Source organism: Nematolebias whitei, chromosome 8 (assembly GCF_014905685.2).
Source record: "Nematolebias whitei isolate Nwh7 chromosome 8, NemWhi1, whole genome shotgun sequence".
NCBI classification, from domain to species: Eukaryota; Metazoa; Chordata; class Actinopteri; order Cyprinodontiformes; family Rivulidae; genus Nematolebias; species Nematolebias whitei.
The window spans coordinates 28,471,547-28,487,980 of record NC_056505.1 but is presented as its reverse complement, the minus strand read 5'-3'; the positions used below and the strand labels follow the sequence as shown (position 1 = coordinate 28,487,980).

The window sequence follows — 16,434 nt, the reverse complement described above, 5'->3', positions numbered from 1 at the left end:
TTAAGAATAATAAAAAAATTTGGGGCTGTAAAAATAAATGTCAACTTTACTCATTCAGTTTTTGTAATGCAGTACGATTAATTATAATAATTTCACTCATTTCAAATTAAAATTAAACTTTATGATGTCAGGTACTTAAATAAAAAGTTTCTTTATTTGTTTATGTTTGAAGTATTTATCTAGAAAAATAAACATTAAATTCATACAACAATTAAAATGGATTAAAAAAAAAAGCAAAAATATTTCATTTATACTATATATTCAATGAATGTTGTGTACGAAAAAAGTTTGATTAGATTTTACTTTAAACAACAAAACACAGTAAGATTTCGCCACAGGGCTGTGTGCACACAGGACAGTGGTTGGAAAATCTGTTGTGTTACAGAGAAACTAACAGCTTCAAAACTAAGAAAATGATTTTTGGTAACTTTCTACATGGGTACTACAAGTGCAAACATTGTGCAACCTAAATAAACACTGCACATTTTGACCTTTGTCTCAGATCACATGATGCGTGCAGCTGTGGGTCTCTAGATTTTATCAGCTCCAAAATGTGTAAGGAGAGGCGATCACCATGTAGGTCATGCCAAGGAAACACCACTGCGAACAGCAACAATAGAATCCTGGCAACTTCAGCCAACAAAGAGTTTGTCTTCCTTCTGTACAGGAAATTATCAGGGCTCTCTGACTCCCAAGGCAAAAACACCTTCTGTTAGTGTACAAAGTATCTGTGGCCTTGGCTGCTTTGTCTGTAGGGGCACGAGGAGAGACCCACCAACAGATTTTCAATGGTCTGGGGTTCAACAACTCGTAACTGTCCCAAACTGATGTAGACCAGGCCTTTTGTAAACTCACTGTATCGTGAGGACATCACTGCAGGTACTGCTGTGTTTGTAGACACGTTCAACCCTCAGCCTGAGTTCCTGGATGTCTTAAAGCAGTCTTATTTATCTGAGGGCTTCAGTGTTGACTTCATCAAAGTTCAAAGTTCTTTATGTGTCATTTGTACACAGATCAACAATCCAGGCACATTGGAGTTATTGTGCAGACCTCTCACAGTCATAGTCAAACAACACTGAAACAACACTAAAGAAGATGTTTTTTTTTAATCAGAACAAAGTGGTTTTTATCTACAGTGTACAGAAAGTAAACCGTGTAACATGACAAGTGAAATTAGTTAATGTTGGGTTATTATTGCACATGATCAGTGGTTTTGTTTTGCCATCAGTCATGGGAAAAAAAACTATTAAAAACCTTGGACTATGGGTGATGATGCTATCCGCTCTACTGTGCCTCAGGTTATATGAACTTTTTTTGTGTCTGATAAGAGCGTGAACTGGATGGGGTGAGTCCTTGATGATTCCAGCTGCTCGTCTTCAACAGTGCTGTACATATGTCGAGTCCATGGAAGGAAGTCTTGTCCAGTTTTGTTTTATGATCCACTCTGCAGTCTTTACGACTCTTTGCAGTGCTTATGTGGTGTTCCCATATCAGATGGTGATGCCTGTGGTTAGGATACTCTCTATCAGTCCTCTATAGACCTGGGTGAGAAGGCACTGGTTCAGACCTGCTTTCCTGAGCAGCCTAATAATGTAAAGGCTTTGCTGGGCTTTTTTCAATGTGGCTGCAGTGTTGAGAGACCAGCTCAGTTTCAATGTAATCTGCAGTTCCAAGAATCTATGGCTGTCAACCTCAATGCCTCATTCCGTTAACGATGAGAGGCTGTAATGGGGGAAGGTTCTTTCTGAAGTCCAGTATTATTTATTTAGTCTTTTCTGTGTTAAGGATGAGGTAATTTTTCTCTCCATAGCTTATAATGTTTTCTATCAGTGTCCTGTAGCCTGACTTGTTCCCCTCCTGTTATGAGCACCAATATAGTGGTGTTGTTAACATATTTAATAACGCTAGTGTTGTGTTGGGTGGAGACACAGTGGACACACAAGCCACAGACACTGCCAATACCATCAGTAAGTATGTTTCAGATAAGACCAATGGAGAGATCAACAAGCTGGATGACAGCCTGGATCCAAGAACAGTCAAGAATCTCCTCAGCTACATTTACTACAATGGTAAAAAAAAAAAAAAGGTCAGACGAGATGTGCTTGATTCAGTTTTGTCTGGAGTAACACCTATAAGTCCTGTTTCTGCTGATCACTTGCAAACAGGAAAATGGGAGACTCCATTCAATCCTGACATGACCAGGCAAGAAGAGTTCAATGTAGACAAAACTACAAGATTCAAAGTTGCAAGTTATTTTAAAGTTGTTTTAGTTACAAAGTGGTGAATCATTCTGCATATTAATGCTGACATTGTTTGCTTATTCATACATAATGGCTACAAGTTTCCATTACCAGGTTCCAGTCCAGATGATGAAGATAGAAGAACACCACTTCAAAACCTACTGTGAGCAGGCAAAGAACCCATCAGTCCTCCACATTTACTTTAACAACTCCTTCTCCATGCTGCTAATTTGTTAACCCAAACCTCTGATGGAGAAACACTATCCTCAAGTACAGCTGCTGCTCTGAGCATTAAATACAAAGAAAATGTTTTGTTGTCTGATGTCTTCTTTGATAAATACCTGGAAAGATACAGTGATGAAAGGTTATCAATAAAGTTTTTTTTCCATTTCTGTTGCTTTATATTTGCTATTTTAGTTGTATGTAATAATTTTTAATGCATATAAAGAACTGAGTTAGGTAATAATAAGTATTTTACTCATATTTTTTCTCATTGATCAAATTTGAAACATTATTTTTCCACCGTTTTATTTATTTATTTATCTAAATAGATTTGGGGCGGCACAGTGGTACAGTTGGTAGAGCTGCCGCAGCTCAGAGAGAAGGTTGCTGGATCGCATCCCAGCCGGGGTTCCCCTGGGTGGAGCCTGCATGCGCTTGCTGTGTATGCATGGGTTTTCTCCAGATACTTCGGTTTCCTCACACAGACCAAAAACATTCATGTTAGGCTGATTGGTAACTATTGTCCCTAGGTGTCAGAGTCATGGGTACATGTGGTGGAACAAAATTATGTACACAGGATCCCAGTTACATCCAACAATAAAATGTTAAAGAAAACCAGTAATAAGATCCAAGATATGAACTCAGAAAAATGCTAACTAAAAATCAAGCTAAGCACTAATAGCATAAAAACAATACGCCGAACAGCAGCACGAACATCAGTCTGTGTGAGCAGATGAGCACAAAGAGCGACATGAAACAGATCAGCAGCAACATGATGTGATTTTTCACAGAGATTATTCTGGTTAGAGATTCACGAGTCTAACATCTTCAGGGTAGAAGCTGTTCCTCAGTCTAGTGGTTCTACACTTAATGCTCCTCAACCTCCTTCCTGAGGGGAGTGGGGTAAAAAGTGTGTGTGCTGGGTGAGTGGGGTCCTTCATGATGCAGGTGGCCCTCTTCCTGCATCTGGGGGTGTAGATGTCTGTGATGGTGGGGAGACTGACTCCAACATCTTCTGTGCAGCCTTCACCACTCTCTGCAAAGCTTTTCTTTCTGCAGCTGTGCAGCCTCCATGCCACACGTTGATGCTGGAGCACAGGATGCTCTCCACTGCACACCTGTAGAAGGAGGTGAGGACTGAGCTTCCCAGACCAGCTTGCCTCAGCCGCCTGAGGAAGTAAAGTCTCTGATGAGCTAAAAAAGTTAAATCTGGTCCTCTGGACATTCAAAAAAAACCAAACAAAACAAAGCAAATTAACAGAGGACCAGATTTAACTTTTTTAGCTTTTTCTACCTGGATTATTGAGCATGCATCAGGATAGTCTCTGATGAGCTTTCTTGATCAGGCTGGTAGTGTTGTTGCCCCAGCTGAGGTTGTTATTCAAGTGTGAGTGAGTGAAAGAGTGAGCGTGTGTTTGTCTCATTTGTCTCTATATGGCCCTGTGATGGACTAGGACCTGTCCAGGGTGTCCCTGCCTCTCGCACAGTGACTGCTGGATATGGGCACCACCAGTGACCCCTGCCACCCGAAATGGAAGAAGCAGGTAAATATAATGAATATATGAGTGTTTGCATGGATGAATGGATTTGATTATTTATTTATTTTAAAAAAGCTATATGTAATAGTTACATTTTTTAGATGTACAGTACAGTAATCACCTAACTGTAGTGTCATCATTGCACTGTAGATGGCAGCAGTGAGCCTTCCCTTCTTAAATCAGCCTAAAATGTTTAACTCTCACGAGGAAGAAGTAAGACGCGTTCTGATTGGCTCCTTGCGGGTTCCTTTCAAACATGGCAGAAACAGTAAGAGAAAATGACCGGTGTGGACCGCATTTTCATACAAAAAGAATAAAATACAGCCCAGAAGAGGAGGCCAAGCTCGAAAGGGAGCATTTCTGGAGAATAATCGATGCTTTTAGGTTTTACAGGTAGAAGAAATTAGTTTTTCAAGTACGAGAAATACAGCATTAGTCAGCAGCATACCGTTTGCTTTTGTTTCCTAGCTTATTTGGGCATTCAGTTTCTGCGCTGTAAAGTAAACTTGAATCAAGCTGCGTCGTTTATTTACTCTATGGACTTGTTTTTCTTGTCCTGCAAAAACAACAACAACAAAAAACTGACTAGTAAATGTATTTTCTTAACGGGTTTCCATTAGTAACCGACCGAAATTCAAACGCACATCTTCGTTTTATAAATCGAATTTTGAACTTTTATAAAATAAAAATAGCTCATGACAATATGGCGGGTTTTGTTATTTACAACATATAAGAGGAGGAAAAATAGACAAGTTTCAAAAGTATTAACGTTACTCTTAGTGAATACGGTTACCATAGCAATCGCACACCTGTGTCTCACTCCCATGAGTTTAGAGTCTTTGAGATTAGAAAAAGGAAACCTATAAAAGCTCAGAAATGATGGAAGTCAACAAGAGTTTGGTTAGGTTGATCTGGGGAGGGACAAAAAAAGAACAAGCCGTAAAGCAATGAGCAACACTTGTAGAAAGAAGAAAAAATAAAAGCTTGTTTTGATTTTAAAACTTTTAAGATGTATTTGAATTTTGGGAGTAAGAGGAAGTTTGGACAACTGAAAAGACAGCGCATGAGTGAGAGCTGGAGAACCAAATTCAGTGGTAAAATTAAAATGTAAAATCACAAAATTCAAGCTTTGATTGTGTGAAAGCCATTAACATTAAAATTTCAAATTTCTGCTGTAAATTATGCTTTAGCTATAGCGCTCTATTGAGGACAGGGTTTTCTCACTCACTGTTAAAATCCTATTGCTTTTGTGGATATTTGGTTGCAGTTCTATGTAAATTTTGTCAAGATTGTACAATATACTGCTATCAAAAGTCATAGCAAAATATAAGATTGTGCCACACATTTTAATATATTTTTGTGTAATGTTATTTAAAGTTGGAGGAGGAGTTCCAAATCAATGTAAACTATCAGTCGATTGTTAATCGTGCTTATGTGTCAACCCCTATAACCACACAGAGAGAAACAACATAGGGAGCTTTTGGGGCTGAGAGCTAGATGAGTGCAACGTTATTTGGCAGCAATTCAGTTTGAGTGTTTATTGGCTTTTTGTTTTCCTTTTCTTTAGAGTCCATGTCCAGGAGCAGGTCAAACGAGCTGAACTTCAGTTCTGGAGCCTTTCACAAAGGCACCGGGATTTACTGCCAGGTGTTCTACCCAAACTGGGCCGTGTCAAAGAGTGCGCCAAACATAATCAGGAGGTTCTGGAGGCCATCGTTCACAACAGCCTCCACATGTTTGAGAATGTGGAGTATGGTGACAGGGTAAGGCTTGACTCGTACCCGGAACAGATGTCATTGTTTATACTGTGTTTGAAATTTTATTTAGCTTTGTCACGTTTCTTTATTTTAGCAGGGGGATCCAAGGAAGGCGCGTTCATCATCCACATTTGACATAGACAAACTGAAATCCACCATCAAGCAGTTTGTCAGAGACTGGAGTGAAGCGGGCCAGGCTGAGAGAGAATCCTGCTACAAACCTATAATTCAAGAGATACGGAGACTTTTCCCAATTGACCAATAGTAGGAATTACACATGAACACTTTGTAGTAGTACACACCAACTTCTTTTTGTTGTGCTTAGGTTTTAGAGCACTTTGTATTAAAAGATGTGTGATTGATTTACTCAGTGTTTTCTATGTGATATGTGCATTTTGTGCATTTTATTATATCAGTGATGTGTCTAAGGTGAGCGTGCTGGTCCCGGGAGCTGGGCTTGGTCGTCTTGCCTGGGAGATAGCTCAGCTGGGCTACACGTGTCAGGGCAACGAGTGCAGCTTCTTTATGCTATTCTCCTCAAACTTTGTCCTCAACAGGTAACGCATGCATTTAACACGACTGTAACTTCTCTACCAAACTATTGTTATATATTTTTACATTATTTATTCATAAACTTTCCTATAAATTGATAAATGCATTTGTTTATAATCGCGAAAGGATTTGTTGCAAGTTATGTAAGCTGAGCTACTGTATTATCTAGCAGTGAACGCTTGTTGTGGACTGCAGGCTTATTCCACATTAGCTTATCAATTTGAACTTTTTTACTCAGGTGTGAAAAGGTGAACGCTCTGACCTTGTATCCCTGGATTCACCAGTTCAGCAACAACAAGAAGTCCAATGACCAAACACGACCAATCAGATTCCCAGATGTCAACCCCCAGAGCTTGCCTCCGAGCTCAGACTTCTCCATGGTAGCAGGGGACTTTGTGGAAGTTTACAATGACCCAGGTATGTTGCAACTTAAACTCAGAATGCAGTCAAGTTTCCAGTACACCTGTAAGAGAGTATTAGGTAGACATTATTCTACATAATCTAAATATAAACCCTTCTGTTGGCTGGTGTGGGACCGGTGGTCGAATTGAGTCCAAGTCTGGATGAAAAAAGTCCCGATGGGCTACAGAAAAAACTCCGGAGCTTTCGGCACGCCTCCCCGCTTAGAAGTCCATGTTGACCGGCTACCTGCTCTCAAGATTCACAGATGGGTCTGGAGGTCTGGTTCTGCTCCGGTTCTGGTCTGGTTCAGTGCGGCTTCTCTGCATCCACTGGGCGCCGATCAGATAAAAACTTTACCTCTGTTTTTTCAGCAGAAGGAAAAGAGGCTTCTGAGCAGGTCCCTGTTGCCTTCTGGGAAATGTGGTCATTATGAGTGGGAATACAGTGTAGGCTTACTGAGAGAAAACTACAAAATGGCGGCACCTATCCAAAGTATTTTATTTTCTCGTTAACGTATTACTGTACAGTACTGTATCCTGTACTGTCCCAATTATGCGAGTAATAAAGTTGACAATCATGTGTCCTGTACAATTTTTTTAAAATGTTTATTTTTTTGTGTACAGTATTACAGACTGTACGTTCACAAACTGCGTTAGAGCGAGTCCACAGAAGTCGAACTGCAAAGTAGCGAGGGACTACTGTAGTAATTATATTCAAAGGGGACATTGTTATTGTGTGTTTCTTTCAGAGTCATGGGACTGTGTGGCAACCTGCTTCTTCATTGACACAGCTCATAATGTCTTAGAGTATGTGGACACCATCTGGAAGATTCTTAAACCTGGAGGTGTATGGATCAACCTTGGTGAGCCTGCTTTTGTTCAAATAAAAACAACTGTACTAAAAATGACTGCAGAAATTGTTGCAAGAGCTATTGTAAAATAAATACAGCCTCCTTTGTTTTCTAAAGATTTACATATTACAAAAACAATAGAGCAAGTAAGTTTCATCTTATCAGGTTTTAAAGTAAGATCAATACAACAGTGGATGAAAAAGGCCACATAGTATCACATATTTAAACTGTATATTCAGCAAACGGTCATGAAAATGCAAAAGCAATATGTCAAAACCTTTAACGACACTTATTTTATCATTCTATAAAACTAGTTGATACCTTGAAGTAATCGTCCTCTGTATGACCTTTATAGCTCTCTGACATAATTGTGGATGAGTTTTGCCTCACCCCTCTTTATAACCCTCGTTCAAATCATTGATGTTTGCCAGCTCTCTTAACGTCTCATCACAGCATTTCAGTCAGATGGAGTTGTCTGGACCATAAACAACTGATACCATACCATTTTATTTATAGAGCACTTAAAACAGCTACAAGGCCAACCAAAGTGCTGTAACACACGAAGCAAAATACACAATGAAGTAAATCGAAAATATAGACATAAAATCGATTCAGATAATAAATATGACGACTAACCAGTGTGGAGCGTACAGGTTCAAAACACAGATCATCTTGTGTTGAAAGCTACTGAATAGTAGTGAGTTTTTAAACGGGACTTGAAAACCGAGAGGGAGGGGGCCTGTCTGACAAGCAGAGGTAACTCGTTCCAAAGTCTTGGTCCTGCTACAGAGAAGGCCCTGTCACCTCTGCGCTTAAGACGAGTTCCTGGAACTGTCAGGAGCAACTGGTCCGCTGACCTCAGGGAACGTGGTGGGACATACGGTTGTAGCAGATCAGAGAGATGGGGGGGGGGGGGGGGGCGAAACTGTTCAGTGATTTGTAGACATACATGAGTATTTTGAACTGGATTCAAAAGTGAACCGGTAACCAGTGCAGTGAGGCCCAAAACTGGTGTAATGCGCTCTCTCTTGCCTGTACTGGTTAAAAATCGGGCTGCTGCATTCTGGACCAGTTGTAGTCGTGCAATGGAGGTCTGACTGATACCAAACAGGAGAGACTATGAAGTGATATGAAGTGTTAATACTGATATTCTGTTGGGCTTGCTTCAAAACATACTGCTGTGTCTTATTGTCAAACTTTGTTTTAGCGTCTTGTGATTTATATATAACTTTGCACACCTAAGCTGAACTGTCATGTTCTTTTTAAAAAGAGGAAATGTTTTTTCCCAGTAACCATTTCAAACAAGCTCTGTGATTTTTTCTTTTTTTTTCATGGCATTTATCATGGTAACTGGACTGTAGTCCTTTTGTTGTTTGTAATTCTTCCGAGTACTGTACTTTGTGAATTTGCTCGGACATCCTCTTTTGTAGAGCTTATGTTCAAGTCAGCTTTGGCAGCTGTTCACATCTCATCCAAAAGGCTTCTTCAGTTCAGAAATGACAGTCTTTTGAGAGAGATGTGAAAAAGTCTAGTTGTATTTTATTTAACTGAGTGCGTTGATAAGCTTCACCTGCCTACTTTGTACCTTCTTAAATCCTTAAGTAGGGATAAGGGTTTTTTCACACTGTTTTGATGACATTATTTATAGGCCTGTCACGAACAATCAATTAATCACATGACAAATGAAAATTATCGACCTCGGTTTCAATTATCGGCTTTATTGTTTCTTTTTGTGTCTCTTTTTCTACTGAAGACACGACTCAACTCCGGTGCTCTTCACTAACTCCTCCCTTTCTCTTTAAAATCCGTTTCAACCGTCCAAAATCGTGTTTTTTGATCGTTAAAAGCAGCTAAGCTGAGAAGCTAAGCTACGAGCTAAGCTAAAAGGCCGACCTCGGGAAAATCCTCCATCTTGTCAAAGCTCCATAATTCACGATTGAAATGTGCCTTCGTCTAAAAAGTTGTTTTTTTTTCAGCAAAAAGAAGCTGATAACTTGTTTACTGATTTTTTAATTAAAAGCTTTGTGTGACAAATGCTATGCTAATGAGCTCAAACCACACCAAGCGTCCGCCATTTTGAGAACCAAAAAAACAGCAATGAGAGACAGCCCATGTCACGTCAAGGGGCCTCCCTCCAATTTTTCTTAAAGAGACACGCTGCTCGCTCCCTCACCATCCATCCTTCGGTTCAAACAGTCTTATACTGCCATCCAGTGGTCCAAAAAGGTACTACATACAACAATTAACTAACATTTCTTCTTAAATTTGACGATTACTAATTATTGTCAAATTTCAAACAATATTATAGTTTATCGCAATAATTTCTGAGACAATTAATCGCCCAGTTAAAATTTATTATCGTGACAGGCCTAATTATTTACTGATTGTTTAACTGGGGTTGCCTTTTTTTTTTTTTACCACTTAATATGAACCAGTTTGTTGTTTTTGTATGTCCTGTTGCATAAAAAATAAGAATTTTATAAAGGTGTAATGATCTTTGTTTTAGTCGTTTTTAAAACTGTTCTGTAAAATGAAAAGTTTAGTACCTTTACTGCTTGTTTTCAAACATTTTTGAGTAAGATTATTATGTGTGGCAGTCTTTTATTTGAAATAGATTCAGTACTCAGTTGCTCTATAAAATATTGTCAATGTCTGATATTTTTAAGGTCCCCTTCTGTATCACTTTGAGAACATGGTCAATGAGCTTTCTATTGAACTTAGCTACGAAGACATAAGGACAGCGATAGTAAAGCTGGGCTTCCTCATTGAGGTAAACAAGAGCTTTATTTCATTTTATGACATGTTTGTATTTGTGGTTGCAGAGATGTTTTTCTTCCCTGCAGGTGGAGAAAGAGTCGATGCAGACCACCTACACAGAAAACAACTGCTCTATGCTGAGATACGTCTACGACTGTGTCTTCTTTGTCGCACGAAAACCTGAAGAGCTGCATTTTAACGGACAGGACAACGAGCGACAACAAAACTATCCCCCAGCTGCCAGGCCAGCACAGCAAGAATGCAGCAACCGTGACGGGATTTTTTTGTTTTAATTTTGGACAAAAATGATGTTATTAGAGGAACTCGAACATTGACTTCAGCTACAATGATTTAATCATCATAAAGCAAAACGAGTACACAAAAGTGGACAAAGTCTCTCTCTCGCCCCCACTCTCCAAAAAAATAAAAAGGGTTAAAATTGTCCCTTTTAGTGTCTCCCCTGGAAATATTTGCTCAGCTGCTTGAGTTTTTTTTAAGTAATCTGAGCACGTATATGCTGGCTACAATAATGTAAAATGTGGGATAAAATATTCCAGTACTGTGTTAGATTTTAAAACATCAGATAGGCTAATTTTTACAGCAGATGTTTGGACTTGAAAGAGGTGGGACACAGGTGCATCTACAATGACTTCAGTCCATTTAGAGCAGCTGTCTTAAATCCTGGTCCTCAGGGGGGGTGCCACTGTCCTGCATGGTTTAGTTGTTTTCCTGCGCTTCATGCTTGTTTATTCAAATCCGGTGTGTTGAAGCAGAAAAACATCTAAAGCAGGCTCTTGAGGACCACTGATTTAGAGGATGTTCTGCTCTTTAGCACTTTTACAGAACCATCATTCACACGCTGCAGTAGCTGAATGCAGCCCTCTTTAATACATCTGCTTTCCCTGCTCGGTCAAGTCAAAATGTCTACGATGAAATGAAACGGGCCTACTACTCTGCATTTTGGGAGGGGGAATTAAGTTTCTTCCAGACTTTTTACTTCATGAACTTCCTTTGCCACAACGATTGTGTGTAAATAAGTGTGTGTGCTTGAACATTGTCAGTCCTTATTTATTCTTTTGGTGCCAACGACTAAAAGGAAAGTGTTTGTCAGTCACCTTTCAGTTTTGAGGTAAAACATGCAGTTGTACATGAGTGTTTTCTATTTCTCTGCTTTCAAATCATACTTTGAAATAAAGACAACCATTTTAAAATAGTTGGTTTCGGTAATTTGACTGAATAAAATAAATTTACTACAAACTGTTTTTTTAATAACTTGTTCCCGAGGTCCCCTTCTTTAAGAATCAGCACGCGCTAGTAAAATAGAAGGCAGAACACCGGAAGTGGAGGGCTTGTGGGCGGGTTCAATGGGGCTGTGCTCACTTCTGATTGGCTCTTCTGTGTAAAGAAAAAAAAATCCACAACCGGTTTTTATTGTTTTCGCGAGTTTACGCGCATTCCAGGCATCTACGGTGAAGTAGCTCTCTTGGAAGTAGCATATAGGCCGTAAAGATTAGACTTTGATGGCCAAGAGACGCGCTGAGAACACGCTGCTGCTCGACTCTCCAGGTAAAAGGAAGTCCTGCCGACCACTGTGCAGCGTCGACATGCAGCTGGAGAGCAGCGTGGCTCGGAGCGGGGCTGTGAGTCCGCCGTCCCTGCTAGCTCTGCTGGGGAGTCGCTGCAGAAAAAGACCGCACTATTTCGAAAACGAAGAGAAACCAGTAGACACGGCACTTTACAGTTCACCCTGCGTGTCGAAGAAGCTGGCAGCAGCGGATGTTTCGACGGAGCGGGTTTCTGGAAGCTTCCAGGACCGTCGCAGCAGCTCCTGCACAGTCACAAGCAAGAAGAAACGAGCCCGAGTGGACAGCCTTGGTTCCGAAACTGTTCTATCTGCAGCTAGTGATAAAGTAGGTCACATCATGGCATCAGATTCGGATCATAATGACGGACATGCCTTTTAACTCGTGGTGTAGTGAATGTGAACGTCCACTAGATGTCGCTGTTCACAACAAACTCATAATTATGAGTAAAAAATCAAATGTTTTTTACACGTTTATGCTCATTTTCTCTTTTCTTGCAGACAGTGGAAGACGTCCCCATTGAAGACAGCGTTTATAACTCATTCCAGTATTGGAGGGTCCCCTTACCTGCGCTAGACCTCTCACTGCTGGAAGATCCCAGGGATGATTCACAAACGAAACATAATTCAAAAGTCAGTGACTCTTCCTCTGACACTATGGAGACCTGAAGACGATGGGCACAACAAGTCAGATATTTGCAGCCTTTTAATCAGGCGAACGTGTCAAGGAAAGAGTGACGAAGCAGATCGACACTTCAGGACACATCCAAGTGTGAAGGAGCATCTGAATGTTGGAAAATTTAGGGAGGCCCAGGCTGGTGGTGTATGATGTCAGTGACTTTAATCTACATGTGTGCTGACGCTAGTAAACGTCTGCAGAGGCATTCCTTCTGATGAAACCAGTGATTTTAAAGCAACTGCTGTTTGTATATATTGTGAAAGTTTTCAACAGAATAGTAGTTTTGATTTTAGTTATAGAATAGTTGCTTATATGCAACCCTTTTTAAGAGTTGCTGAGAGAACATTTTATGTGTACAAGTGGTGTTTGCTGGATTTGCATTGGTATTTTCATTTGAAATAAACACGTTTTAGGTACTGATTTAGTTTAATTATTCTGTGTTTGTGTGTTTTCTTGTGTCATTGAGGGGTAGATGATGCCTCATGATGAATAGTGTGGCACATTTCCCCAAGTGACTTTGAATATAACCAAAATAATATGACTGAGCGATACAGTGTGTCAAATACAGAATTTACTGATTTTTTTTTTTAAGGAAGTATATGTGAAGGTTGTGTAGAAATAATTTTGGACATAAATGTGTTTGTGAACATTGCTTGTGTACTTTTTGAGGGAACAATGCAGGGTTTACACATTTTTTATTGAGGAACAGGTTTTTGCAACACGTTGGACCCAAGGTGATTTCGTCTCATTGAACGCAGTTCTGCTTTGGAAAAAACTCATGGTACAGAAGAGGAAAGTACATAAAAATTTCAGTAGTTTGTCGTCGTGCAAATAAATGTATTATTGATTCTTCCAGTATTCTAAAAGATCCTGTGTTCTTGACATGTTGTTTTTAAAAAGATTCCTCTGGACTTCCAACAATGGAATCTGCAGTTGCGTTGAAATTCAGCCCGCGTCCAAAAACGTCCATGTCCAGCTGTTGCCACAGGTTATCTAAGAAAACAATGCAATTCTTCTTCATTAGTAATTACAGATCATGTAACATGACTTGAAATAAAACGAAAGATAAAATTGACAACAAAAATCATGTCATCTGGACCTGTTTTTTTGAGTGAAGAAATGTTTCGCCCCCAATCCAGAGGACTTCATCAGTCTGTGGCCTGCCAACCAGATCTGTCCCATAGGTAGCTTAACCTTCATTGCTGTTTCAATCCAACTGCCTGTTGGAATCTCAGAAGCAGGTTTTTAACACCTGCAAACAGAGCACACCCATCCAAAACCATCAATCATCATTAACAGTCAATCAAATGTTTTAGGCCTGGTGGCCAACTTGCTACTCACAGAAAACACAAAATTAACTACATGCCTGAGCAGGGTGCTGAAGATAAATGTTGAATTGAAGGTCATGGCTTTGCTTCCTATGTTGGCTCAAGGCTCCTCGTTTCAAAAGTGCACTCTACTTGGAGCTGTTTCACAGCTTCCCTGGCCTTGGACTTCTTTGGGCATTCCTTCAGTGGTCCCCACATCGAGTTCTAAGTTCATGAATTGCGCCACTCAAGGTGGCTGCATGTTGGAGCAGCTCTGTTACTTTCATTCTGAGATTTTGCTTTTGGAAACTTTAATTCCTCTGTTTCTGGATGTAAATCACATTTTTTGGATGATTGTTTCCTCTGGTGTTGGATGTTGTGCAGCTGGAAGGATTTTTACTGAAACTTTTTTAGTTTTGGACATTTGTTATGATGCGTAACCATGGCAACAAGGCAGTTTTCTACAGCCAACAGCAGCTGATTAACATCTCAAAAGCTCAAATAATATCTCAACAACAGCCCCAAATCTCAAACGAGTTGAAAGGATGTTCTGTGGATGCATTCTCATCTACTTGCCAGCTGTGCTCGAATGCCTGACCACTGAGATCCTGGAACTAGCAGGAAACTTGGCTCATGACAGCAAAAGGACATGATCATCCCTCAGCACCTACAGTTGCCTGTCCGCAGCGACGAGGAGTTCGGCAGACTGCTGGGAGGAGTGGCCATCGCTCTGGGAGGAGTTCTGCCCGGCATTCAGGCGGTCCTACAGCCCGGGGGAACCGAGAGGCCAGTCGAGTCTGGGTGGACAGATCAGACGACATCTGCAGCCAGTTTCTTAGGATCCACTGTGGGATGGACCTTTACAAGGGATCCTTCCTACCTACAGCCATCAGCATCTATAACATCTCTTAATGAAATGAGGATAACGAGTTACAACAACAAATCATTTCCCTTTGGGATTAATAAAGTATTTTTGAATTGAATTGAACTGAATTGAGTCAACCTCCTCCATCTCTGTTTTCTGCATCCTCTGTCCTCACTCCAACTACCTCCATGTCCTCTGTAACTGAATCCATATATCTCCTCTTTGTCTTTTTCCTGGCAGCTGCATTTCTAACATCCTTCTACCATTAAACTCACGATCTCCTCTGGACATGTCCAAACCATTTCAATCTGGCCTCTCTATCTCCCAGTTGTTCACTGGTCCGTCACTGGCCTTGGACAAACTTAGAAATCTAAGTTTTGTATCTCGGGTCAAGAAGCATAGTTACAAGTGTCATCACACTCAGACTGCAGAGTATCTGTGGCTCTTGAGGTTTTCAGTGAGCTGTGTGCTCCATTTTGATCGTCACTCTGAAGTGCATGGTATAGCAATTTCAGAACGGGTTTGAAACCTTGGGGCATCACGGTGGATCAGTTGGTAGAGCTGCTGTCTCAGAAAGAAGGTTGTCAGATTGAATCTTGGCTGAGGACCTGGGTAGAATTTGCATGTTCTCTCTGTACACGTGTGGGTTTTCTCCGGGTACTCTGGTTTCCTCCCACAGAACAAAAACATGCATGTTAGGCTGATTGGTAACTCTAAATTGTCTCTAGGTGTGTGTGATAGAGTGAATGTTTGTTTGTCTTGCTTGTCTCTATGTGTCCCTGTGATGGACTGGCATCAAGTGGAGTTCCCTTGCGCCATATTTTCAGCAATATGACTCTGGGACGAGTTGCACATCCAAAACTGATGTGCACATTTTATTTGGCCTTCATCAATGTGGCAAGTTACAGCCAATTATGCCTCAATATTTACTGATGTCCACATATCAGCTGTTAAAGTAGAGTGTTATGCTAGCAAATTGGTTTGCTTCTTTACTGTGTCATGCTGTTTACAAGTCATGTAACGAGACAAATATGATGGAACCAGGCAGAGAATAGATCTGTAAATCAATGTTAATGTTGCTTTAATGTACCTTCCTGGTTGGCAGAACATATGAGGGCTCAAGAATGTGAATCATACCATACCAATTTATTTCTGAAGCACTTAAAACACAACAAGCAGCCGTCCAAAGTGCTGTACAAAATTAAACACAAACAAAGAACAGTAAAACAATAAAAACACCTAAATATATATAAAAAAAAAAATCAGAACATCATAAGTAAAAGAATACAACATTAAGACACAGATGCTGACTCACTCTAGGTTAAAAGCCAATGGAAAAAAAAGTGTTTTAAACAAGTTTTAAAAACAGAAAGTGACGGGACCTGCCTGACCTCCAGCAGCAGCTCATTCCACAATTTAGGAGCTAGAGCTGAAAAGGCTCTGTCTCCTCTGGATTTATAAGAAGGTTTTCAGGACTGCTAAAAGCATCTGGTCAGAGGATCTAAGAGCACGTGATGGCATGTGAAAGTGAAGCATTCAGACAAATAAGAGGGACTAAGACCGTTCAAAGACTTAAAAACAAACAATAGAACTTTAAAATGGATTTGAAACTGGATAGGAAGCCAGTGAAGGGACATCAGAACTGGAGTGATGTGCTCACGCCTGCCTGTACCAGTCAAAAAT

General features: G+C 40.3%; 2 protein-coding genes and 1 pseudogene across 2 annotated transcripts; all 3 read left to right on the top strand.

Annotated features, from left to right (window-relative positions):
* Window positions 1-507: 507 nt before the first annotated feature.
* Window positions 508-2,477, top strand: LOC119413631 (annotated as a pseudogene).
* Window positions 2,478-4,255: 1,778 nt separating this feature from the next.
* On the top strand, window positions 4,256-11,825 carry carnmt1 (carnosine N-methyltransferase 1). The gene is made up of 9 exons (XM_037680686.1): window positions 4,256-4,393; window positions 5,568-5,763; window positions 5,852-6,021; window positions 6,174-6,314; window positions 6,548-6,726; window positions 7,460-7,573; window positions 10,228-10,331; window positions 10,405-10,588; window positions 11,779-11,825. Exons 1-9 carry the CDS (start codon window positions 4,257-4,259, stop codon window positions 11,823-11,825), a joined length of 1,272 nt encoding a protein of 423 aa, XP_037536614.1. The 5' UTR covers window position 4,256.
* On the top strand, window positions 11,732-13,080 carry wu:fa19b12 (uncharacterized protein LOC560551 homolog). The gene is made up of 2 exons (XM_037680556.1): window positions 11,732-12,228; window positions 12,402-13,080. The coding sequence occupies exons 1-2, from the start codon at window positions 11,839-11,841 to the stop codon at window positions 12,567-12,569; spliced, it is 558 nt and encodes a 185-aa protein (XP_037536484.1). The 5' UTR covers window positions 11,732-11,838; the 3' UTR covers window positions 12,570-13,080.
* Window positions 13,081-16,434: the final 3,354 nt, after the last annotated feature.